The 25,814-nt window shown below is 39.0% G+C and overlaps 1 protein-coding gene across 5 annotated transcripts in view; it reads left to right on the top strand.

Annotated features, from left to right (window-relative positions):
* SAP130 (Sin3A associated protein 130) overlaps positions 1-25,814 on the top strand; it is an 82,576-nt gene that overhangs the window by 19,722 nt on the left and 37,040 nt on the right. For 4 of the 5 annotated variants that reach the window (XM_032843145.1, XM_032843147.1, XM_032843144.1 and 1 more), the window contains 7 exons: positions 7,145-7,292; positions 7,463-7,553; positions 7,754-7,858; positions 11,794-11,935; positions 15,056-15,177; positions 20,728-21,030; positions 21,718-21,895. In XM_032843145.1, coding sequence (XP_032699036.1) covers positions 7,145-7,292; positions 7,463-7,553; positions 7,754-7,858; positions 11,794-11,935; positions 15,056-15,177; positions 20,728-21,030; positions 21,718-21,895 — 1,089 coding nt within the window. The remainder of the gene's footprint in view (positions 1-7,144; positions 7,293-7,462; positions 7,554-7,753; positions 7,859-11,793; positions 11,936-15,055; positions 15,178-20,727; positions 21,031-21,717; positions 21,896-25,814) is intronic. The other variant, XM_032843143.1, reaches the window with a different exon arrangement.

The following is a 25,814-nucleotide window of genomic DNA, read 5'->3' as shown; positions in this document are numbered from 1 at the left end:
ACTTCCTTATCTAAACTTTATTAACTTCTTCCCTTTTGATTCTGCTTAATATTCTCAAAGTCTTTTCTATTTCTTACAGTTTCCAGCATTGTCTGTCATGCTCAACTTTTAGTTTTGCCTATATTCCTGACACAGGTGGATATTTTCTTCTGTTTCTCTCCTGAACTATGCCTATTTATTTTGTCTCCCTTCTGTTGTCTTATTATTATGTCCACTGAGCTCTTATATCTTTGCTTTGTGTTTTCATTTCATGGAAGGAGTTATTTCATTACATTTCTTCGTTCATGGTACAATTTTCATCTGCTTAGTGAAAGCGTTTCTAGTAAACTTCCTTTTCTGTCCACCATTTTTCTTATAGCATCATGAAATAAGTTTTGTGCTGGTTGCTTTCTGAGTACTCATCTTTGAATTGAGTTGAACTTATTCCGCATCAGCTATTTGTAATTGGTTCTTGTGGGCTGGGCTGTATACTGGCTAGGGGAAATTTTCCTAATGACTCAGAGTATTCTGTTGATGTTTTCTTGGTTGTACTTCTCTCCTGCCAGTGAAGATAGACTGCCCCAGATGGCAATTTCTCTTTTCCCTGGGTCTCACCACACGCTGGGGATTTTTTGTTTTTTTAAAGTAAACCCTGTGCCCAACATAGGGCTTTAATTCATGACCCTGAGATTGAGAATTACCTGCTTTACCTGATGAGCCAGCCAGACACCCCTCACCACATGCTGTTTTTCACATGGCACTTATCTGTATGTCTGATTACTAGTTTAACCCTTTGTCATTGATTATTAGATATTGGAACCAGTCCGTGTCCAGGTCCTGCTTCACTGACAGCTCCTGCTGTTACAAACAAAAGCTTTTGGTTTCCTCTGTCAGAGTGAGCTCCTCACTTTGGAGAATTATAATTGACTGGGTTTTGCCCCTTAACTTGTAGCTGCAGAGATCCTGTCTGCATTGGCGCCTGTTTCCCTGTTTGGGTATCACTGCCCTTGGCAGTTCTGCTAACTCTTCTGTGGTTTGAGGTGTCAGGTATCTCTTAGTGTTGCCAGAGATGGAGATTGCATTACTTTTTGTTTAGTTACTATTCTCTGAGAGGAGGAGAAAATCCCAAACCTGTAGTCTCTGCCTGCAGTACTTCTTGCCCTCACTCTGAAGAAGTCAAACAAAGATTCAGCTCAACACTGGAAGATGGTCACAGGTTCACTTGTTGTAAATTAACCCCAAATTTCCTGTGTATTTCAAGTTTCTAATTTGGGTCTCTGTCCCTAGAGCTGCCTTTGAGGCCATTAAAGAAATTCTCATCGCTAGAAGAAAGAATATATTGATTAAGACAACAGATGTGGGAGCACTTTCTAGCTCACTGACGCTGCTTAATCTCTGATCTTTTTTGTGTATGGGGGAGTTGCCACTATGGACTTAGAGGTGTTTTATTTACTCGGTATATTTTAATAAAAATCTTTTTTTCCCAGTTGCCCCAAATTTGGCTGAGAACCCTTTCAAACTGGCTTTAGTGTCATTTTGATAATTCCTCTTAGACTTTGAGTACTTTCATCTTTTTGGTACATGGTAAATGAGGCCCTTTATTTTTCTGCCTCCCTAGTCTTGAAATCAGCCATTTCTCCAGTGAGTCTTGGTTCTCTTTAGTGGAGAATGGTAATTAGAACCCAAGATCTGGGTGCTAAGGGTACACATTGCTCCTGGGGTATTGTTGCTTTTAGGCTCTTTCTGTGAACAGAGGTAATCAATATAGTAAACACAGTCATGTCTTCATACGGATATTTCTGAATGAAATTTAACATTACAAGTTTTTTTCTTTCTTCAGTTTTATATTTGTACATCTTTTCTCTTACGCTGCAAACCTTGTGTCAAGACATTAATACAACTACTTGGTTCTTTGGTCCATAATGTAAAAAAAAATAGTTTCAAAGTAACAACTCAGAGTCCCAAGTTCATGGGTCTTAAATCAACCCCTTATTTTCTGTAGATTAAACTAATAATAAGACCCAATGACGTTTGGGGCACCTGGGTGGCTCAGTCGATGAGCGTCTATCTTCGGCCCAGGTCATGATCCCAGAGTCCTGGGATCAAGTGCCACATCAGGCTCCCTGCTTAGCAGGAAGACTGCATCGCCCTCTCCCACTACCCCTGTTTGTGTTCCCCCTCTCACTGTGTCTCTCTCTCTCAAAGAAATAAAGAATCTCTAAAAAAAAAAAAAGAGAGAGAGAGAGACTGAGTGAAGTTTAAGACTTCTTCCCAGTTCTTTTGTCTTCAGATTACATCCCACTAAAGGAGCGGAAATGTATTCAGAGGTGACTTGAAGTGATCAATTTCTCTGTGGGATATGTAGTAACATTTTCTGTTTAATTTAGATTCACATATTTCTAAAATATAAATATATAAAAAGGTATACAGTGAGGAGTTTCACTGTCCTCTCTATCCCTCAAATGTTGGAACACACCTGGCTGGTTCAGTAGGTTTTGTCTGCCTTCAGCTCAGGCCATTATCCCAGAATCCTGGAATCAAGCCCAATGGTGGGCTCCTTGCTCAGCAGGGAATCTGCTTCTCCCTTCCTCACCCTCTGCTTCTCCCTCTGCTTCTCCCTCTGCTTGTGCTCTCTCTCTCTGGCTCTGTCTCTTAAATAAATAAAAATCTTTAAAAAAAAAAAAAAAGACGTAACTTTCAAAGGAAAAAGAAAATACGGCATATTGTATTTATATATACTGTTTTATGCCTTGCATTTTTTCTCTTAATATATTCTGGAGATGATTCCAAATCAGTACATAGAGATATTTATTCCCTTTATTTTTGGCTGCTTTGTATCCTAGCTTATGGATGTCCTGATGGACATTTCAGCGTGTGCCGTTGCCTGTTTTGATGGTATACTTTCAAGATCTGTGGAAGTGCTAGACCAAAGAGTGAATGCTTCAATTTCCTTACGTGGAAAATGGCAATAATAGGGGTGCCTGGGTGGCCCAGTCAGTTGAGTGTCCAGCTCTTCATTTTGGCTCAGGTCATGATCTCACAGTCCTGGCATCAAGCCCTTTGTCGGACTCTACACTCAGCAGGGAGTCTGCTTGAGGATACTCCCTCTCCCTCTGGTCCTCCCATGCGTATGCACGCATTCTCCCTCTGTCTCTCAAATAAATAAATCTATGGGGGAAGAAAGAAAATGGCAATAATATTACCTACCTCACAGATCATTATAAGGAATACTTATATTAATATATGTAAAGGAATTAAAATATGCCTAACAAGTAATATACCTTATAGAAGTATTTATGGTTTTTTTTCATTAGGAGTAATTGAAAGTCAAAGACTACCATGTAATACAGTCTGTGCTTTCAAAAGCACTTAAAAACATATTTAAATATTTAATATAAATACTCTTTTCTGTTGTTTTTTTTTTAATGAACCAGACCTTTTATTTATTTATTTATTTTTAAAGATTTTATTTATTTATTTGACAGACAGAGATCACAAGTAGACAGAGAGGCAGGCAGAGAGAGAGAGAGGGAAGCAGGTTCCCTGCTGAGCAGAGAGCCCGATGCGGGACTCGATCCCAGGACCCTGAGATCATGACCTGAGCCGAAGGCAGCGGCTTAACCCACTGAGCCACCCAGGCGCCCTGAACCAGACCTTTTAAATATGAGTATATTTAAGGTGAATTGTGGAGATCCTTTCCTAGTGATTGGAATGTTGACATTATTCTTTGTTATGAAGCTCTTCAAAAATTATTTATATAATTAAGTTCATGTGTCCTAAATTTTGTCATGACTTTATATTATTATTTATTTAATTTTATATAATTATATTTATATATATATATATATATATATATATATATAAATAAATAAAAGTATCTCTCTGGTTTTCATCATAAATGCTGGGAGGAGATGTCTTACATGGCACTATACTTAGTGTAGTATGTTGTCAACTATTAAAACTCCAGTCTCCAAAATGGATTTTTATCTGGTAAAGCTGCAGAGACATCCTAGGTAGTTGGAGTGACGAGTTTATGCAGGTGGTCTATGTCGGCAAATATTATTCTCATGTTATCCTAAAGTCACCTTTCAAGAGGGTATGAAAGCCATACAGGGAAGAAGCCAGGCTGCAAAACAAAGTCCTAATTACTGTTCGTTGACTAGACCAGTGGCAAGCAGAATCCTGTTACTTTGTGCAAGGTCCAAGTCTCCACTTGCCACATCAGGAATAATATCCTCAGGCTGATTCCATAGGGATTGTACTCAACACCTGATGCTGCAGCATGCGTTTGCGCTCCCACAACAACTGGTGTAATGGTCATCTTCAGTAATTCTAAGAGCCACAAAAGTACTTGAACTCTCAATGTGATAGTGGAGATCTGGTCAGAATTGGCCTACCATGTACCAGCTAATCTAGTCCAATAATCTTATCAGTGTGCTGCTGCTCTGGGGGGAGATTTATTAGGCTAACTGTGGAATAAACATAGAGCTTATATTTTTCTTCTTTGTGTTTCTGGAAATAATTTTGGACTGTGTTATTCATAATAAAAATTGGGTTCTACCATAATAAGGAGAGAGAAAATGAAACCTAAAGAAAATCTCAAAGTGGTCACTTAAATTATCAGAGAACATCCATTCCTCATTCCCAGACATTTTTAAATGACTAGTGGAAGAGGTGTAATGGGCTTAAAATGAATGACCCAAGGACTTTTTAGGATTATCTGGGTTTTTATGTTTCTGGGGGTTTTTTCTGGCTTAAGAACATGAGAGTCAGGTAAGGGAACTCTTTAGGGGTCCTTTACATTTTGGGTGAACATAAGGAATGGGCATGGGGAAATGGTTCATCCTGGAAAACATAAAGATCCAATCTCCCTGTAGTACACTTTCTCCTCCGTGAGTTCCACCAAGTTCACAGTTATATCTGTGGCTGGTTTTTCAGCTTTCCTTTAACGTGGATGATAAGGCATTTTGCTCTTGTTCTTCAGAAAGAAAACCATCCTTTATTCAGTTTGAACACTTTATTCACTGATATCCCACCATGTCTGTTTTTAAAGCATTTTGAGAGAGGATGCCATTTGAGAGATGAAACCATTGTTTAGTTTGGACACATGCAGTCTCAGTCAAGTTTTTACTCTTACAGCTGAGTTTATTCACTTCTTTTTAATTTGTATTCACGTGGTTTCAAAATACAAAAGCATGAAAAGATGTGTAGGAAGAATGTTACACTTTCCTCTGTCCCCCATCTACCAGGTTCCTCTGTTCCTTTCCTTTTATGTTTTCTGAGTTCTCTGATAGTAACTAACTGGATGTCCTTTCAATGTTAGTTAAATATAGTCAAATTCGAGTGCAGTTCTTTTATCCTTTTTACCCAAAATTAATTCATATATTCTCTACTTTCTTTAAATATAACATGTATTGAAAGCTTCCTATTTCATTACTTAGATAGCCTCATTGTTCCCTTAGTACCAGCGCAGTGATCCATTGTATGTGTTAATGGGTTTGAAGTTTCTAGTACTTGACTATCATAAGTAATATTGAAGTGAATACACTTATACTTCAGTCATTATCCATGTGTGCAAGAATGCCTGTAGGATAAATTCCCAAAAGCCCAATAACATTGGGCTGTTATTCAGAAGGTATATGCAGTTATAATTTTGATACCTACTAATTGCCGTCCTTAAGGTCTGTACCTGTTTGCACTCCCTCCAGAGTGCATAGGGATTGTACTTTTCCTTGCAGCTTGAACAACATGATGCTGTTCATTTTGGGGATTTTTGCCAATCTGATAGGTGAACAGTGTTATCTAGTGTATTTTAAATTGTATTTCTCTTCCTATGAGTGGGAGTAAGCATCTTTTCTTTGTTAAGGAGCCACTTGCATTTTCGTTTTAGTGAACTGGCTGCGCATATCCCTTGCTTGTTTTTATTGAGCTGTTATTTTTCTCATTGCAAGGAATTCCTAGTATATTAAGATTGCACTTTGATTTTTGAGTCTTTTGAACATGCTTATAGTGTGTTTTGTTAAGTAGGTTTGCTTGTTCATTCACAGAGTCAAATTTTTAGATCTTTTATAGCTTTTAAGTTTTGAAAGCTTTTTTTTTTTAAAGATTTTATTTGTTTATTTGACAGAGAGAGAGATCACAAGTAGGCAGAGAGAGAGAGGAAGGGAAGCAGGCTCCCTGCTGAGCAGAGAGCCCGATGTGGGGCTCGATCCCAGGACCTGGGATCATGACCTGAGCCGAAGGCAGAGGCTTAACCCACTGAGCCACCCAGGCACCCCAGATTTTGAAAGCTTTTAATAGTTAAAAAGCTCTCTTCCACTCTGAGGTTATAAAAGAATTCTGTCTTTTCTTCATGTACTTTTTAATTTGCTGTAAAATCTTTGATCCTCTTTTTATTTATCCTGCTGTAGTAATGCATGAAGCATGGTTCCCATTTTATTTTTTTCAAAGGGCTACATAGTCTTCCCAACATCACTTATTAAACAGTCCATTCTTCCCCCTCTGACTTGAAATGCCAACTTTGTTATAATGTCAAGTTATCTTGCTACTGTTGCAGTTTCTGTAACTTGCTGCCAGTTAATTTGAGGTGGGTTCTGTGTTGATATCTCTTTCAGTAATTAGATTATAACTAATATATAACTATAAAGGCTATAAAAGTTATAGAAGTTATAATCTGTAAAAGTTACAACTAACTTTTGAAGAAACAATACAGTTAGGAATGATAGGAAGTTAAGAGCAGGTTAGTGCTTTGGGGGCAATAGGATGGGCTGCTGTTAACCAGGGTCGTCTGTAATTCTCCCTCATAATGTGAGAACCTTAGCGTGTATCTTCGGTTTTGTCCACACAGTGAAGTGTATTGATATAATAATGCTTACTCAGGGTTGTCCTGAGAGTTAACTCTCAGTTAACTACACTGAGAGTGCTGAAAATGACTACAGATTAATTGATTCAGTTCATGGTACATATTGATACCTTTGGAAATGAGGTTGATGGAACTTACAGGAGAGAAACTCGACAGGCCATTTACTTCATTGGATCACCTGCGGGTGTCACAGACCTAAAAAATAAACTGTATGATGGTCTAGTACAAGAGAGCAAATGGCCTTGACTGCCTGCATCATGTCTAGAGACAAGTGAGAAGTCATGTCTTTCCTATCTCTTTCAGCCGGCCAACTTTGTCTATCCAGCATCCACCATCTGCAGCAATTAGTATTCAGCGTCCTGCCCAGTCACGGGATGTAACAACAAGAATCACACTGCCGTCTCATCCTGCATTAGGGACGCCAAAACAACAGCTTCATACCATGGCACAGGTAAAACCAAAGGTGAACCTGTCTGTGGAGGCTGTGGGTTAAAACCAGACTTCTGCCCAATTTCCTGAGAATCTAGCAGTATTGAAGGCAATGATTGCTTTTAAACTGGATTGAGGGGGAAATGTTCTTGTTTATAACTGTGTTGTGGGATATCTCCCCACCCCCCACAGAAAACTATCTTCAGTACCGGCACACCAGTGGCTGCAGCAACGGTAGCACCTATCTTGGCAACCAACACCATTCCTTCAGCAACCACAGCCGGTAAGTTGGCAGCCCTGCTCTTCCTCCTAAGGAAGTGTGAGGCATGAGTGGTAAGTTAATTTTCCATTTCTCAGCTTCAGTCAGAGAAAAAGAATAGGCTAGAAGAATTCTCTTTTCCCAAGAGCTTTTCTCAGGTATTTGAGAATCGGTAGTGTGTGTAGAGAGGCCATTATTGAAGACTTTTTTTCCTCCAATTTCAGGATCTGTGTCACACACACAAGCTCCCACGAGTACAATTGTTACCATGACAATGCCCTCACATTCATCCCATGCTACCGCTGTGACCACCTCAAACATCCCAGTTGGTAAGTGTCCTACAGCCTTCACACAGAGCTTAAAGGGATTTTTCAGCCCTTCTGACCAGGTCTTCATATAGAGGGCTAGTATTGGGTTGTTTTGTTTTGTTTTTTTTTTTTTAATTATTATTGATTTTCAAAGCAACACTGAATTCAGTTTTTAGTATATTTGTCATATAGATTTGGTATTGACCATCGGAGGGAAAAGAGGGTAATAATCTTTGAGATCTGAAAGTAAACATTTTCACACAACTTTGACTCCTCATTCATCAGATTTTACCTCTCCTCTCTGTGTCTTTTAGTGATAAAAAGTTAACTTCACTGACATAGTTAAATGAGATCCACAGAAAAAGCAAAAAAGAAGCAAGGATCTGGAATGAAGAGAACTTGTACTACTGATAGAGTGTTCAGGAAAACTCTAGGCGATGCACAGTGGGAAGGGTGATAACCCTCCGGTTGATTACCCTCAGTTCTCATCTGACTCTTACCTCAGGAAGAGTCAGACCCACACCCACAAACATCCTAAAGTTTCTTCTAAGCTTTGTTTATTCCCCTTTTAAATATGCTTTCAATATTTAAAAAATCTTTGAAAAGTTACTGGCAGCGAAATAGTCATTAAGAGCAGGGATTGACAACCTTTCTCTGTAGGGCTAGATAATAAATATTATAAGCTTTGCAGGCCTCACAGGTCTGTGTCATGACTGCTAAACTGTGGATAAGATGTAAACAATTGAGTGTAGGTACATTTCAGTAGAACTTTTTATGGACACAGAAATTTGGATTTCATATAATTTTCATCTGTCATGAAATGTTTTTCTGATTTTTCCCCCAGCCATTCCGAAGTATCAACCCAGACATCAGGCAGGACTTGCCCACACCTGTCCTAGGGGTTGATGTCTGCTGTCACAGCTTCCAAAGCAGAGACTGGCTTCTGAGGCAGAGCGCTGCTCTTTTTAATTCACAAGCTCTGGGTTTAGTTTCTGGTGTTAGCTTTGCTTTGGTTGTATGACAATAAGCATGCCATTGTACTGTTTTACTCCCAGAGACATGGGACAGCTGCCATATTTTTCATAAACTTTTAGAATGCTTTTTGTAAAATGATACACTGGCATACTTAACTGTCAGAAATCTGGTGACTGTAGAAGTATAGCTTCCCCACCTGCTACCTCCCAGCACTGCGGTAGTTCTTTCCTTCCCATATAAGACAGCTTCACATCCCTCTGTGCAGACTTGGAGGACGCTTTTCCAGAATGATTGTGGAACCCAAGAAGCCCTTCCTTCTCCCTTGGGTAACTCAGCCATTCCTGCCCTTAAATTGGTAATGAGCCCCATGGTAGGCTTTTAGCAGTGAAAACACTGCTGCTGGCTCTTTCTCACGTTACCACTCATAGCATCTTGGCATCAAAGAGAGCGTACTTCTTTCTTACCTTTCTGTGGTGCAAGTAGTTAATTCCCTCCTGTGAAAAGAAGAGAGGGCTGGAGGGTGGGAGTGTGTGTGTGATTTTAGCATTGATGTACTGTTGTTGGAAAAGATTGTTGCTTGTTCCATAACTGTCACTTCACACCATTTTCTGACTGTATCTAACAGTGTCATCAGTTATCCTGAGCACTGTAACAATAGAACCAGGCTTGTTCTTGCCATTTTTATAGTCAAGAGTCTCACTAGCATATCTATAGCTATAAAGCAAATTAGACCAGTATAGGAGAGCAGTGTACCCTATAGGGGCTCTCTGGTTTCATCTCGAATCATCACTGTAAAGAATTATTTAGAGATTCATTTATTTATGTCACTGTATCTTGCTGAGAGATGACACCGTGGAAATAAACTCAGAGTACCAGGAGACAGAAGTAACAGAAGTATGTGCATTCATTTGGCTGAAACTATCAAATTTTTACCTGTCTTAAGTTACAGTATTATACTTCATATCTCCCAGCTGTTTTGTCTTTGATTTTTCACTATTTGCTAAATTCTGTGAAAATCATTTGACAGAAGTGTCCAAACAGATTTAACATCTGCCACTTAATGTGATTTTTTTTTTTTTTTAAGATTTTATTTACTCATTTGACAGAGACAGCAGGAGAGGGAACACAAGCAGGGGGAGTGGGAAAGGGAGAAGCAGGCTTCCTGCCAAGTAGAGAGCCCGATGTGGGGCTCGATCCCAGGACTCTGGGATCATGACCTGAGCCAAAGGCAGACACTCAACGACTGAGCCACCCAGGTGTCCCTTAATGTGATAGGTTTTGTCAAAATTCCATCAGGCTATGCTCTGGCTTTCTCTTCTTCTTTTATAGTAAGCCAGATATTTCTTTGTTACATCACTATAGGATCCCTGTATAGGGGTACCTTAGTTGAGAAAGGAAACCTGATATTAACCCTAGAGCATTGATTTTCAAGTGGGATTTTAATGGATATATTAAAATCACATAAGCAGCTTTTTCCAGATGAGGTTAAATATTGAATTCAACTATTTTTACTAGTAGGAATGTGTTGAGTCTGGGGGGGAAGCTAATTTCTAATAGAATACCATCTTTTTTTCCTCGATGCTCATTTTAATGAATGCTCATTTCTAATAGAATACCATCTTTTTTTCCTCGATGCTCTGGCCCACATATGATGGTGGTATCAGAATTCTAAAAAAGCAGAATCAGATGATCACAGCATTCAGTAAACAGGGATCATCTTTGGAGGTGGTATTATGATTTTTGCATTGTTTTTCTTTAAGTCTTTTTTTTTTATAATTGACAATGTGTGGCTTTTTTAATTAGAAAAAAGGCACAGATATAAATTCATGGGCATGTTATGGTTTACCAACCAGTAGTTAGCCACTTTGCCAGATGACAGCTGCATTCCTGTTGGGAGCATTCTTTTCTCCTACCTTTTATGGGCACAGTGGAAAAACAAGGCTTAGTTGCTTTCCACTCAGCTCCCCCTCTATTTACTACCGATGGAAAATATTTCATGGCATTAGCCTTAAGGCATGGCATCTGCCTTAGCCAGTACAAGTCATCATCAGTGGTCGAAGTGGGCATCCTGGCTATCATCCTGCAGAAACTTGTCCAGCTTCCTCCCTTGGGAAATAGCTGGGAATCATGGTGGACTTGTGTTGCTTACCTTTGGTTTTCAGTGCACTGCACTTTGGGTAATGTGGTGACATCATCCTAGTCTCCAGTGTTTATGTGCCTGTCACTGGTGTAACTGTGGGGTCTTGCACAGATGGTAGCTGTCCTTCTATATATCTAATGTGGACTGCAGCTTTTTTTTCCCCAAATTTTCCTACATAGAGTTAATAGACAGGTCTGTAAGAATACTAAAGTATGTCCTAGTTCATCCGTACCTTCTAAACAAAACTTGATTGCAAATGCTAGAGGAGACCAAACTTTGAGGCTCAGATTAGATTTGAAAACTCTATAGTCATTTTGATTTTGCTGTAAAGTTTTGTGCTAAATCACAGGACATTCAAAGGATCTTAGAAATAAAGTGATGATCTAAAGAAGGCCTTCTCGTAGATGAGGAAACTGAGACTTGGAAATTAAAATGATTGACTTACTACTAATTAGCTATGGATTTTCTTCAGTAGAAGCTAAGGTCTTTGCCGTGTTGGTATTCAAAATTTTGTTGATTTTTGTTTTTGCTGTTGTTGTCAAAAATTTTTCTCCTTTAAAAAAGGTCTCCAGGAAGTCCTGGTATTTTTGTTAAAGTATTGATGTTGAACCCTGCTTTGGCAAATAACAAGTGTGAATATATGAATGTATCAGTAGAATACTGGCTTGAAATAATTCAGTTGACTCTTATATGCTTATCTTTCTTTTTTTATTTTGATTAAAGCTCAAGATCCAGGCTTCTTATTACTGTTTGCATTCTTAAGATTGTTGCTGGCCAAGAACATTTTGGCATGCCAATAAAAGCATATGAGAGCTAATATGATTGGATTTTGCATTTGTAGCTAAGGTGGTGCCACAGCAGATCACACACACTTCTCCTCGGATCCAGCCTGATTACCCTGCAGAGAGGAGTAGCCTGATTCCCATTTCAGGTCATCGGGCTTCTCCAAATCCTGTGGCCATGGAAACCCGAAGTGACAATAGGTAGGAGGGAATGTGCCAGTTACACTACCCCATTGTGTCATTAATTGTTTTGATTTTTCAATAACACAAAATGTCCAAGAAATATAGTTACATATATGTTTATTCTTATTTTCAGATTTCCTCCTGAAAATAATATAGTGTATATTTTGTTTTTCATTTTACGAAAACGTGCTGTGTTTATTTAGCTGTTCTTCTTTTGATGGATGTTCTACTGGTATCTACTTTTTCGTTTGGTGTGTTTCTGTGTTTGATTTATTTTGAGCTGATTTTAGAGTATAGGTTGCAGTGGCGTGACCATTTATCCCTAAGTACTTTCATTTTCATCCCCAAAGAACAAAGACCTGCTCGTTACCATAGTGCAGTTACCCAAAATGGTTCTTTCATACAGTGACATTTTCGAAGAGTATAGGTAAGCTAATTGTTTTTGTAGAAAACTCTTCAGTTTAGGGTTGTTGAATTGTTTCCTCATAGTTAGATTCAAGTAATGCCTTTTTCTAGCAAATACCACTTATGTGATGCATTCTTCTCACTGTTACTGAGAGCCACCCCTATGTCTCATTGTTAGCTATGTCAGCACTAATTACCTAGTGAAGGTGATGTTTGCGAGATATTTCTATAAAGATATATTTTTCTCCTTTTTTCCTAATTTCAAAGATTTTATTCATTTATTTGAGAGAGAAAATGAGCAGGGGGCTGGGGTAGAGGGAGAATTAGACTCCCCACTCAATAGGGAGCCCAATGTAGAACTCTATCACAGGACTCTGGAATCATGACTCAAGCCAAAGGCAGACGCTTTACTGACCGAGCCACCCAGGTGCCCCTGTTTTTCTCCTTTGTAAACCACTGATCTTTGTGAAAATTCTTAGAGCCTGTAAATGCCCTGTTCCTCAATAAACTTTCATTCAGTGGCATTAGCATCTATTGGGGATTCTTTTTTTTTTTTAAAGGAGTCCTTTTTTTTTTTTTTTTTTTTTTTTTTAAGATTTTATTTATTTCTCAAAGAGCGAGCACAAGAGAGAGCACAAGCAGGAAGAGCGGCAGGCAGAGGGAGAAGCAGGCTCCCCACTGAGCAGAGATCCCGATGCAGGACTCGACCAGGGTCTTAGGATGACCTGAGCTGAAGGCAGATGCTTAACGGACTGAGCCATCCAGGCATCCCTCTGTTGAGGATTCTTGGCTGAATCAGTTGATGGTTGCAGTATGATCATTGCAAAACTGACATTTTCTATCATTTCTTCCACATTTATGAGTTGGCATGTTTATGTAAATAAATTTTATACATCCCCATTTATTTTGTTGTGTATTTTATTTTTTTAAATGAGCATGGGCTCATGGATTTAGTTTATTTATTATTATAATTCATTGTTGTCATTTGTTTTGATGTTCACATCGTCTCTGGGAGTTTCTTCAGACCAGTTCCTGTGGGCTTTCCATGTCCCATACATTCTACCCCTTCCTTACTTCCCATCACAACAAGATATTCCAAGTTTCTCCTGAATATTGTCTGAGCCCTAGAATCTACCATTTCTAACCATGGGTTCCTTTTCATCATTTAGAAACCAGAATCTAGGCATTAGCTCTGTTTATTGCTACTTGATTGTCATTTCTTCCAGTCTCTTTTAGCTGACAAAATAGGAAGTATGTGACATCATAAAAACTCATTAGGGGTGCCTGGATGGCTCGGTTGGTTAAGTTTCTGACTCTTGGTTTCAGCTCAGGTCATGATTGTGGGATCAAGCCCCTGCCAATCAAACTCCATGCCAAGTGGGGAGCCTGGGTGAGCTTCTCTTCCTCTCCCTTTGCCCCTACCCTCCTTGGTCTCTCACTCTTTTTGTAAAATAAATAAATAAATAAAACTTTTTAGTACATGTTGATCCTTCTAGTTCAACCCCATTACCTCCCCCATTCCGTATTTGTATCTTCTCTCCCAGTGAGAACCTGGTACAGTGCATATGAAGTAGTTTCAGAATTGGATCATTTTTAAATGTTCTTGTTTGCATATTATGGTGTGTAGGAATACTTATAGGTTTTAATATATTGGTCTTTGTATCCATTCACCTTGCTAAACACACCTGTTAGCCCTAAAAGTTTATAGATTCTCTTGGATTCCTGTGTAAGTGTTTATTTTGTCTACAAAAAGGGACAGTTTTTTGAGGGATGAGGGATTTTTTTCATTTCCATTTTTCAAACCTGTGTGTCTCTTGTTGTTACCTGGAGTTTCCAATATGATGTTAAATAGAGTAGAGATAATGAGCAGTCTTATCTTATTCCTGATCTGAATGGGAATTCTTGGGAAATTTCAGAATAGATTTTGCTAGGTGCTATTTTCAGATTAAGGAACAAAGTTTTTTTCCATTCCTTTTGTCAAGATATATCATGAGTAAGTATTGAATGCTATGCAAATTTGAAGCGGGAAGTAATTTCTTTTTAATTCTAGTATAGCTAACATATAGTATTATGTTTCTATTAAATATTTTTGTGTATCTTTTGTGATACTTCAAATGATCTCTTAATTTTTTAAAGAATCTAAGGCATTCATAGAAATTTTGATATTGAATCATTCTTATCTTCCTGTGGTAAACCTTATTTGATCATAATGTATTTTGTTTTATACAGTACTTAGTTTCATTTTTTTTAGAAATTTTTGTGTTGATGTAGAGAATGAGATTTGTTTATAATCTTTTCTCCTGTTCTCCCTATCTAGTTTTGGTGGCAGGGCTATGTTAAAATTTGCTCTTTTCTTTTTCTGGTTTCTGAATCCGTTTGTATAAGTTTGGGATTATCTGTTTTACTTGTATTTGATAAGATTTGACAGTGTAAACTTTAGAGTCTTTCAAGTGGAATTGAGCAGAGAGAACTGAGGTTTTTTGTGTTGGTTTTGGTGATTGTTACTCTGTGTATTTCGTGTTTACTGATGTATTTATAGCACCCATTTATTTTTTACAAATGCTCCTCTTTCTAGGTGTGTGTCCTTTGATCTGACAGTTTATTTGGGACCCAATTGGGGAAATGCTGGCATGGGATATAAGGATATGAAAAGGATCTAGGGGATAGGATCATTTGAAATTGAAAAAGAAAATAGACCTATTTTTGTTTCTATTACCTGTCTTCTGTCTATAGACCGTCTGTTCCCGTTCAGTTCCAGTACTTTTTGCCAACATACCCACCTTCTGCCTACCCACTGGCTGCGCACACTTACACCCCAATCACCAGCTCCGTGTCCACCATCCGACAATATCCAGGTATGAGCCCTGCTATTAAGAGGACTTTTAACGTTCCAGTTTTTGGAAGCAGTGAGGTCAAAATTGACCAATGAGTATTTGTAGTATGGATTTAATTATTCCACCTTCTATCTTCAAGTTCAGATAAGGCTAAAATCTGAAGCTTTAAGGTTTTAGATCCTATCACTGTGATCTATGAGAAGATTGCTACTTATTAGTGTATTTGTATGCTTTTATCCCACCCTGAGGATTATGTTAACAATTTGTTATGCCTTAAAATGGCAATACAGTTAAAATGGTAAAACCCATACTTTTATGGGGAGGGCTTCTATTGTTTTGTGGATCTCCATTGTGTTTTTTAGTATTAGTCCAGTTATGCTCAGCACTCACCATCCTGACTTGTAAATAGCATTCTTTTTGCCGATCCAGAAAAAAAAAGCAATAATTAATCCTCAGGGTTTGTGTTTTCTTTTCCTATGAGACCCTCAGCTCACTTTAGGCATAAGAGAGCCAGATTGTGTGTGTTGCTCTTCTATGTGAAACAGCACTGCAGCCAAGGCTCCATGGAGCCATTGAGCACTTGAAGGGGGAACTGGTGCAAATGAAAAACTGATTTTTTTGTTTTGTTTTACTTAATTAAAACTGGAGAAATTTTTAGTATGTTTAGAACATCCTAGTAATAAGAAACTACTGTTTCAAAATTGTAGATTATACTGAATCAAAATACAAATAAAATATTTCTTTTCTTTTTTTTTTTTTTTAAGATTTTTTTAATTTATTTATTTGACAGAGATCACAAGTAGGCACAGAGGCAGGTAGAGAGAGAGAGAGGAAGGGATGCAGGCTCCCTGCTGAGCAGAGAGCCCGATTCAGGGCTCAATCCCAGGACCCTGGGATCATGACCTGAGCTGAAGACAGAGGCTTTAACCCACTGAGCCACCCAGGTGCCCCCAAATAAAATATTTCTGATAAAAACTGAACTCAGTATCTGATTTGAAATATGTTTTTTTATAAAACATACCTTGAATTTTGAAAATAACACAATATGGAAAAGAGACTGTAAAGTATCTTACTAATTATTTTTGTAATGATTCTATTTTGAAATTTTAATATTTGGGATATATTGGGTTAAACAGAGTATATTATTAAAATTAATTTGGCCTGCTTTTTACTTTATTAATGTGGCTACTGGAAAATTTACAATTGCATGTATGACATATTTCCATTGGGCAGTGTTGGCTTAAAACTTCAAAATTCTAAGTTATTTAAATTGCTTTGGAAACGGGTTCCTCAGTCTCTGCCTTTGGTTTTTTGTTGTTGTTGTTTTCCACAAAACTTTCCCCAAGGTTTATTTATTAATTTTTTTAAAGATTTGTGTATTTATTTGAGAGAGAGCATGAAAGGGATGGGGGCAGAGGGAGAGGGAGAGAATATGAAGCAGACTCTGCGCTGAACTCAGAGCCAGACACAGGGTTTGATCTCACAACCCTGAGATCATGACCCGAGTAGAAACCAAGAGTCAGATGATTAACCAGCTCTGCCACCTGGGCACCCCGTCCCTAGGTTTATTTTAATGTGGGGAAGTAGCTGATGAATTGTTCTGAGTTTTCTGTCATATTTTGCTATACATCAAAGTAATAGCATCTTTTTAAAGGAAACTTATAACTGTTCTTTGTTAACAATGCTATAAAGATAAAACCATGTTTAATTGATTATGGTCAAAAGTAGGATGCAGTAAGTATGGTAGAACCATGTTGATAAGTAAGAAGTAAATTCCGTGTGTGTGTGTGTGTGTCGGTGTTGGTGTGTATGTGTGTTAAACTAATAGCTGAAAATTCTGAAGTCTATCAGTAACAGCACTTCCTTCAGGTTCCTTCATCTCCCTTACCCAGTTGGTACTTCCACAACAGTGTAGTTATGTTGCCTTTCTGGGGTAGGAAATTCATGACCGATATGTATTTCTCTCAGTGCTATCTAACTGAAAAGGACCTGCATAGGCTCTCTTGAGCTAGAATAATCTGCAGACACTACCATTTTATATAAACATTTATTTATAAAAATCCATTGTAAGAGCACTGTCAGAAGAATTGGGGATCCTGCCAACCATCTGTTTCTCTTCTAGCTGTCTTCTTTACCACTACAGTAGTCCTGATGGATAGGAACACAGAAAAATGAGTAGTCCAATCAACAGCAATTTATTTCTTCCAATACCAATACTGTCATTGTTGGTGCAGATGATGGGTAATGTTTTATTTCTCAGACTTGTGGATCTTTGCATAGATGAACACAGCTGAAGGAATGATTGATTAGCCAGCTTACAATATCCTGTTTTCAAGTGGCTCCTTTTAAATGATTTTTTTTTAAAGATTTTATTTATTTATTTGTCAGAGAGAGAGAGCAAGAGTGAGCACAGGCAGATAGAGTGGCAGGCAGAGGCAGAGGGAGAAGCAGGCTCCCTGCTGAGCAAGGAGCCCAATGTGGGACTCGATCCCAGGACGCTAGAATCATGACCTGAGCCGAAGGCAGCCGCTTAACAAACTGAGCCACCCAGGCGTCCCCTCCTTTTAAATGATTTTAAAGCAGATGTTTTTCAAATAAGGAGGAGGACAAGAAAATGTATATATAATGGGCCAAATATGAGATTACTGTAATATATAGTTTATGATAGAGTAGACCAATTGTTCATGGGCTGTGGTTACTTTATAAAGATGGAATCTTTTTGGTTCATTGGATATAGATATAAACACGTAAATTATGAATACATATGTATAATCTATATAGTTTGCAAGTAATTGATCCCTCTCAGATTGTTCCTGAAATTTCACTTGTTTCAGAGATGTTTTCCATTTTATTCATTTATTTATTCATGCATTTTTTTTTAAGATTTTATTTATTGAGAGAGGGAGAGAAAGTGGATGTACGAGGAGGGGGAAGGACAGAGGGAGAGGGAGAAGCAGGCTCCCTCCTGAGAGGGAGCCTGACACACAATGTGGGGCTCGATCCCAGAACCCTGGGATCATGACCTGAGCCCAAGGCAGATGCTTAACCAACTGAACTACCCAGGCACCCTTATTCATGCATTTATTAATTTTATAGATATTTATAGAAACCGTTATTGTATGTAAGGTCCTATGTTGGGCTCTGTTTGTAAAGGTGACTCTTAAAACAGTTCAGTTTGAACAAACTTAGACTAATAGGGAGATAAGACTTGAAGAGCTTTTACTAGAAAGTGCCACGTTCCAATAAAAGAGACTTGAACAAAATCAGAGGTTATTTCTACTTGAAAGGGAAGGGTTAGAGGTCAGGAGTCATTTCCTAAAGGAAGTGACATTTGGAAAGCCTCTTAGAATGCACAGGACAGAACCACAGGGGTGGGACTGGGGAAAAGCACTTTTCTATGTGTGAATAAAGTATTAGCACAGAATATGCGCTCAGAACAGAGTGGTTTGGTTTTGGCAGGAGTGTACTGCATGTTCAGGCAAGTGCCCACAACTGTTACTGAACAAAAACAAAGGTTCATTCACTTCTCAGGAAGAAACTAATAGCTTTGCCACGTTGATTCTTTTTTTTTTTTCTCTCTTTCTTTTACATCAAGGGAAGAATTGTAATGTAGCGGTAACTATGAATTTACATGTACTAACATTTTGCTGCAATTTTCTCATTGATAATAACAATTTACCTTTTTTAACCACTATATATATGGTATATAAAACTTGAATTACATCACTGTTTCCCCTTTTTTCAACTGAGATATCATTGACATGACATACTAGTTTCAGGTGTACAACATAATGATTCAGTATTTTTGTGTATCATGAAATGATCACCACAATAAGTCTAGTTAACAACATCCATCACCACAGATAGTTACAAAATGTTTTTTCTTGTTATGGAAACAAAGATCTCTCTTCTTAGCTACTTTCAGATATCCAATATAGTATTATTAACCATAGTCACCATGCTGTATACTACATCCCAAAGTCTTATTTATTTTATAACTGGCAGTTTGTACCTTTGACCCCCCCCTTCACCCATGTCTCCCATCCCCCATTACCTGCCTCTGGCAACTGCCAGTCTGTTCTTTGTATCTATGAACTTGGTTTGTTTATATTTGTTTTTAAATTCCACAAGTAAGTGAGATCATACGGGTTTTTTTGTCCTTGTCTGGCTTATTTCACTTAGCGTAACACCCTCAGGTCCATCCATGTTGTCACAGGTGGCAAGATTTAATTCTTTATTAAGGGTAAAGAATATTCTCCTGTGTGTGTATGTGTGTGTGTGTGGTGCGTGTGTGGTGCCCGTGTATAGAGATAGATGTCACGTTTTCTCTATCCATTTATCCATCAGTAGACCCTTAGGGTTGTTTCCGTATGTTTGTTACTGTAAATAACATTTCATTTATTTGAGAAGAAACACCATTTGTATTTTTCTTTCCACAAATAGAAATTCCTTCTCTTTTGCTTCCTGGGAATGCTGCTGTTTTCAATTTTGTTGTTTTTGAGTTTTTAATATACACTGTAGTGAAAAAGGAAACTTGCTTGTTCTCTATCTTCAGCACATATATGGAATTTAAAATTTGTAACTACCATATATCAAAAATGCCTATGATGTTGGTTCCATCAGTTAGAGCAAATATTCTTGACCTGGGAGCCATGGATGGGTCTCAGAAGTTTTATTTTAATTATTTAGGACAGTTGCCTGGCTCACATTTAGAATTTAATAGATGATTTCCTTTTTCTTGTTTTAATGCTTTTCTAGTAATCTGCAGGAAGATCATATCACGCTGATAGCAAGTGAGGGAAAAAACTCTAATATATAGAGCCTTATGTAGTGCTTTGTTTAAAAAAAAAAAGATGAGGTTTTATGGGGCTCCTGGGTGGCATAGTCGGTTGGGCATCCAGCTCTGCTTAGTTCATGAGCTTGGAGTTGTGAAATCAAACCCCACATCCGTGCTCTGCACAGAGTCTGCTTGAGATTCTCTCTCCCTTTCCCTCTGTCCCTCCCGCTAGTACACGCACGTGCTCTCACTATCTCTCTGATAAATAAGTAAATCCTTAAAAAATAAAAAAAAAAGCGGTGCCTGGGTGGCTCAGTGGGTTAAGCCTCTGCCTTCAGTTCAGGTCATGATCCCAGGGTCCTGGAAATGAGCCCCGCATCAGGCTCATCAGGCTCTCTGCTCAGCAGGGAGCCTGCTTCCCCCTCTCTCTCTGCCTGCCTCTCTGCCTACTTGTGATCTTCCTGTCAAATAAATAAATAAAACCTTAAAAAAAAAAAAAACCAACTGGGGTGCCTGGGTGGCTCAGTTGGCTGAATATCCAATTCTTGATTCCAGCTCAGGTCATGATCTCAGGGTCATGACATCAGGCTCCATGTAGGACTCCTCGCTGGGTGTGGAGCCTGCTTGGGATTCTCTCTCTCCCTCTCAAAAAAAAAAAAAAAAGGTGTCATAAAAACTGAGGGTTTAGATCTTTTACAGTGGAAAAGTCTGTTTTCATTTTAGTGTTTTTTTTTTTTTTTATGTGGACTTTATCTAATCAGAGCTGACATTCTTGTCACTTTCTGCATTTTCAGTTTCCGCTCAGGCTCCAAACTCTGCCATCACAGCTCAAACTAGTGTTGGGGTGGCATCCACCGTCCACCTAAACCCCATGCAGTTGATGACAGTGGATACGTCTCATGCTCGACATATCCAAGGGATCCAGCCAGCACCCATCAGTACACAGGGAATCCAGCCAGCCCCCATTGGGACTCCAGGAATACAGCCAGCACCAATGGGCACACAGGGAATTCACTCAGCAACCCCAATAAACACACAGGGACTTCAGCCTGCACCAATGGGTACTCAGCAGCCTCCACCTGAAGGAAAGACTTCAGGTAATTTGAGTTTTTTTCATGGAAGTTGGTATAGAGGAAAGAGATACATACTAGGTTTAAATCCTGGTTCTGTCACTTACTGGCTTGGTGGTCTTGAGAAATTTCTCTGTGCCTTAGTTTCTTCTTTTAACATGAGTTACATGGAACTTATCTGTCAGAGTCATTGTAAACATTAAAAGTTCTGTACATAAACAGCCTAATATGTGTTTGCATGTGGTAAGCAGCACTCTGTAAAGTTGAGAGAGCAAATTCACCTTTATTATAGCATTCTTATTCTCTTTAAGATCTTCTTCAGAGTTGTATGTAAAGCTGTAAAATTAATAATCATTTTTAGGGATTGCATCATTTTTAGGGATTGAGAAGCAATGGTATTTCACAAAAATTGTAGGAGATTATTTCTTGAAGTATGCTATGTACTTTGTGTATCTTATCTGATTTATTAGTAGTTACGATTATGTAGCAAAGGGAGATGTGCATCAGTAGACTTAGTAACCTCTCCCACTTTGCCATCTGCTTTCAGACAGATGAACATTGTGCTCATCCCTTACTTTCTTGAAATTAGACAGTCATAGCATGGGTACTCTAATTCTAGTGGTGTAATTGTTTTTGTCTTATGTGACATTTTAGTAATGTTTCTTTTGTTTCTTCTTCTTCGTTGTTCTCTCCTGCCCCTTCCCTGTCCTCCAGCAGTGGTGTTGGCAGATGGAGCCACAATTGTAGCCAACCCTATTAGCAATCCATTCAGTGCCGCTCCAGCAGCAACAACAGTGGTGCAGACCCACAGCCAGAGTGGTAGCACCAACGCTCCAGCCCAGGGCTCATCCCCCCGGCCAAGTATCCTCCGGAAGAAACCTGCCACGGATGGGTAGGTAGACCCAGTAGTGCCACATTACACCTCTAGATCTGGATATAATTAATAGAAACAGAAACAGTAGCCACTCATCCAGTGCTAGTAGCAGACTCTAAGCTCTCATCTTCTGTAGCATTTTTTAATCTGTTTGAAAATAACTTGGCCACAGACTTATTCAGTAGAGCCTTGCCAAGCAAAGACTGTAGGACAGTAAGAATCCATGAGTCTGGGCAGGTGGGGAGTGCAGGAGGTGGCCAGTTTATAAGCAGCTGTTGCATACTATTTTAGGAGTTCTCTCTAGTTTTGGGAGTTTAATTCTAGATGCTCTGAGTAGCTTCTAATTGACCTTTCAGGTATGTCTAGGTAGGCATGTTAATGTGTACTGTTTATTTTCTTCCTTATTGGCCAGCATAAATTGTTGCTCAGGGCAAATAATATCCTAGATGTATTAAGTAAGGATCATATTTAGTAGCAGAAGTGTACTGTGTTGCCTTAGGACCTCTAAGTTGGTGTGGGTCATGGGTAGGAAGGTATGTGCTGTGCTCTGAAACTTAAGTTGAAAACTTGGGAGGTGGAAGATAGGCAGTCACACTTCAGAGAGCAGCGTTTCTGTGGCTCCACCCAGCTCATGTGCATCAATAGCAGAAGATTATAAAGTTTAAAACATAAGCTGCTGGGTCCATACAGGTTTCCAGATGTGCAGGATTTTGCCTCTTAAAGATAAAGTCAGTCTGTGTCAGTCCTTATCAATGAAAATGGTAGGCAGAAGCTCCTGCTTAACCTGGCAGGTTGAACACACACTTCGAAATTTGTTGTCCCTTCAAAGCCCTGTAGAACTTTTAGCAAAGAGGCTTTCTAAAAAAAAATATAAGCACACAAGGATGGGAAGAATATAAGACAAAAGCAACCAAACTTTGAAGCCAGAAGGCAGGTAGGAGAGTGATCACTCACTTAGTTGTGAGAAAGCTGAATTTTAAGTCTATAGAGAACATTGAGAAGCATTCTCATTTAAATTGCTTGAGCTTCATATGGCCCAAGAACAGGAAGAACAAAGGGTAGAAGGAAGCTGGGTTGAAATGTGTTTGAGAAGGTTAGAGACCTGCATCCCCTGTACACTGCTCCTCCCAACCACAGCACACACCCAGAGGGTTAAATTCTGCATATGGTCCACTGGGATCAATCAGCATAAGGAGGGCCAGGAGTATTTTACCAGAAACATATTTGCAGAGTACTGAGACTTCAGTCCATGTCTCCCTTTTAGCTGGTGGGACCCTGGCAATTGAATGTTACAGGCAAAAAGTGATATGAGGACTCCACTTTCTTTCTGGGATCATCCAGCCCAGGTGGAGAGATGCAAGGATACCAATACTAAGGATTTTGTAAGCTCAGGAATCAGATTACTCTACAGCGAATCTTAAAGTAGGCAACATACGGGGCACCTGAGTGGCTCAGTTGGTTAAGCATCCGACTCTTGATTTCGGCTCAGGACATGATCTCAGGATTGTGAGATTGACACACCTGGGCTCCATGCTGGGCCTGGAGCCTGCTTAAAATACTTTCTTCTCCCTCTGTCCCTCCCCACTCCTCTATCCCTCTTTCACTCCCTCCTTTTAAAAAAAACAAAAGGCAAGTTCTTCCTCAAGTTCAGAGGTTCCGACCAAGTGTTAGTTCCCCAGTCCTCATCATGAACACGCAACTAAGTATAACCAGGTGTATGAGGGGCCTTCTGACAATGCAAGATACAAACTATTAGACATACTGAAAAACGTAGCCTGAAAGATACAGGAGCTAAACAATGAGAATAAAAACTGAAAGCAAAAGCAAATAAAGACTAGAACTGTGAATGCTGCCTTCAAAGGACAAAAAAAAAGATGTATTCATGAAACAGGAAGGCAGTACTATACAAAAGGAACATTTGGAGAACAAAAGAGAATGTCCTGAAATTTAAACTACAAAAGCAGAAATGGAACTCGGTAGAAGAGTTGGAAAATACAGTTGAGGAAATCTCTCAAAAGTAGAGTAAAAAAACAAAAAGATAGGAAACAGAAAAGACAAGATAATTAAAAGAATCAGTTCAAGAGATCCTGACCGCTTCCAAGTAATGGAGTTTCAGCAAGAGATCAGATGAAAGGAAGATCACTTAAACGTAATTCATAGAAAATGTCCACACAAGGGCATGAGTTTCCTGATTTAAAGAACCACAAAATACCAGCACAGTAGATGCTGTAGAAACAGATAAACCAACACCAAGATAAACATCTTGAAATTTCACAACGCTGGAGATAAAAAGATCTTCCCCCTTCTCCTACACTTCATCGCCTCCCTATAACCCTTTTGCTGTGCCCCCATAATTGGCTCTGTCATCATCAGAATTCCTTGTATCCTTCCTCTTTGAGTGTGCCTGCCTTCTTTTTTTTTTTAGGTGATACATAATGTATTTAGGTGATACATAATTCTTTTAATGTATTTATAAACATTTTCTAGAAAAATGGAATGTTACACATGATTTTATAGCTTTTTCTTCATACAAAGTAGACATCTTTTCCTATCATTGCATATATGTTATTCTTTTTAAAGAACGCATAATATTTAAGTATAACAGACTATGATATATGTATGTAATCCCTCCCTTACTGATAAACCATTTGGATTGGTTTCCATTTTTCACTCTTACAAACACTGCTAAGATAGACATTATCCTCCAACAGTCCTTGTGGACTCATGGTAGCTTTTAAGATAATTTCAAGAAGAGGAAACTCTGGATCAAGGGGTGTGTACATTATTAGTTTTGACAGATATTGCTGAAGTACCTTCCAAAACAAACCATGAATTAACACTCCCATCATATATACAAGTTCCCTTATTTCCCTCAACCCCAGTCCTTGTTTTGATTCCTCTCTGTAGTCTGCATTTCTGTAGGAACACATTCACATTTCTTTTTCTGAGAAGAGCCTTATAGAGAATCTGCCTATTTCCCACTGGATGCTGCTCATTTTTGTGTGGATTTGGAGGGCTTGAAGTCACTGAGGTAGAGTCTGGCTGCTACCTCCTCTGTGGGGCACACCACTCTCATTTGCCACAGACTCTAACCCCTGTGTGCCTGCCTTCTTTAGCTAGAATCTGGTTTTCTCACGGGATCTTGGCTCCTGCACTCTCTCCAAAGTAGTGGCTATCTCTCCTCCCATCCTTCTGTCACTGAGCCTGGTGGTGGGGTTGATGTCCCCTATGTGCCTCAGTGCCACTTTCAGGCCATCCCTCTTGGAAAGCACTCAGTCTATATTCAGATTTCATAAAACTTGCAGTTGAAAAAGTACTTTCACATATCCAAGTTATTCCAGGCACACTGCAACATTTTCTATAACTGAATCAGATATCAGTTTTAAATTCAAATTATTTAAATGAACTACCTTTAAAAATTTTGCTCCTACTTGCACTTTCCACCAGTAGGCTGTTTAGTAGCCCTATATGGCTAGAGGCTACCTTGTTGGTCAGGGCAACTCAAGAGGCTTAATCAGATTCCAGGTGATTTGCGGGTATGTTTGTATGTCCTTCAGAAAGTCCATAATGTCTGGCTCTTGTTCTTTCCAAAATAATTTCCCAGCTCTCTGGCTTCTCAGTTGTTTGAATGCTTTCCTATCCACCCAACTCCATCAGCAGCACACACCCATAAGCACAAGACTTCCCTGACCTCTTCTTCTGTCGTTCAGTGTCCCACAGCCCACCTTCTGTCTTCCCACCTCACGGGCAGTGGCACTGCAACAGTACCTACCGGGGAGCCTTCAACTCATTGATGCTACCACCTTTGCATTTTCCTCACTGCTTTTCATGACCTTTCTCTGCGCTCCCTGACTCAGTTTCTGTGGTCTATTATAATAACTTCCTTGCCTACAGCCCCCACTTCCTTACCTCACCCTCTTCACTTTGTCAGAACCAG

This window comes from Lontra canadensis, unplaced genomic scaffold (genome assembly GCF_010015895.1).
Source record: "Lontra canadensis isolate GAN:19392208 unplaced genomic scaffold, GSC_riverotter_1.0 scaffold136, whole genome shotgun sequence".
NCBI classification, from domain to species: Eukaryota; Metazoa; Chordata; class Mammalia; order Carnivora; family Mustelidae; genus Lontra; species Lontra canadensis.
Note: the sequence above shows the minus strand (reverse complement) of the source record. Positions and strands in the feature narration are given on the sequence as shown.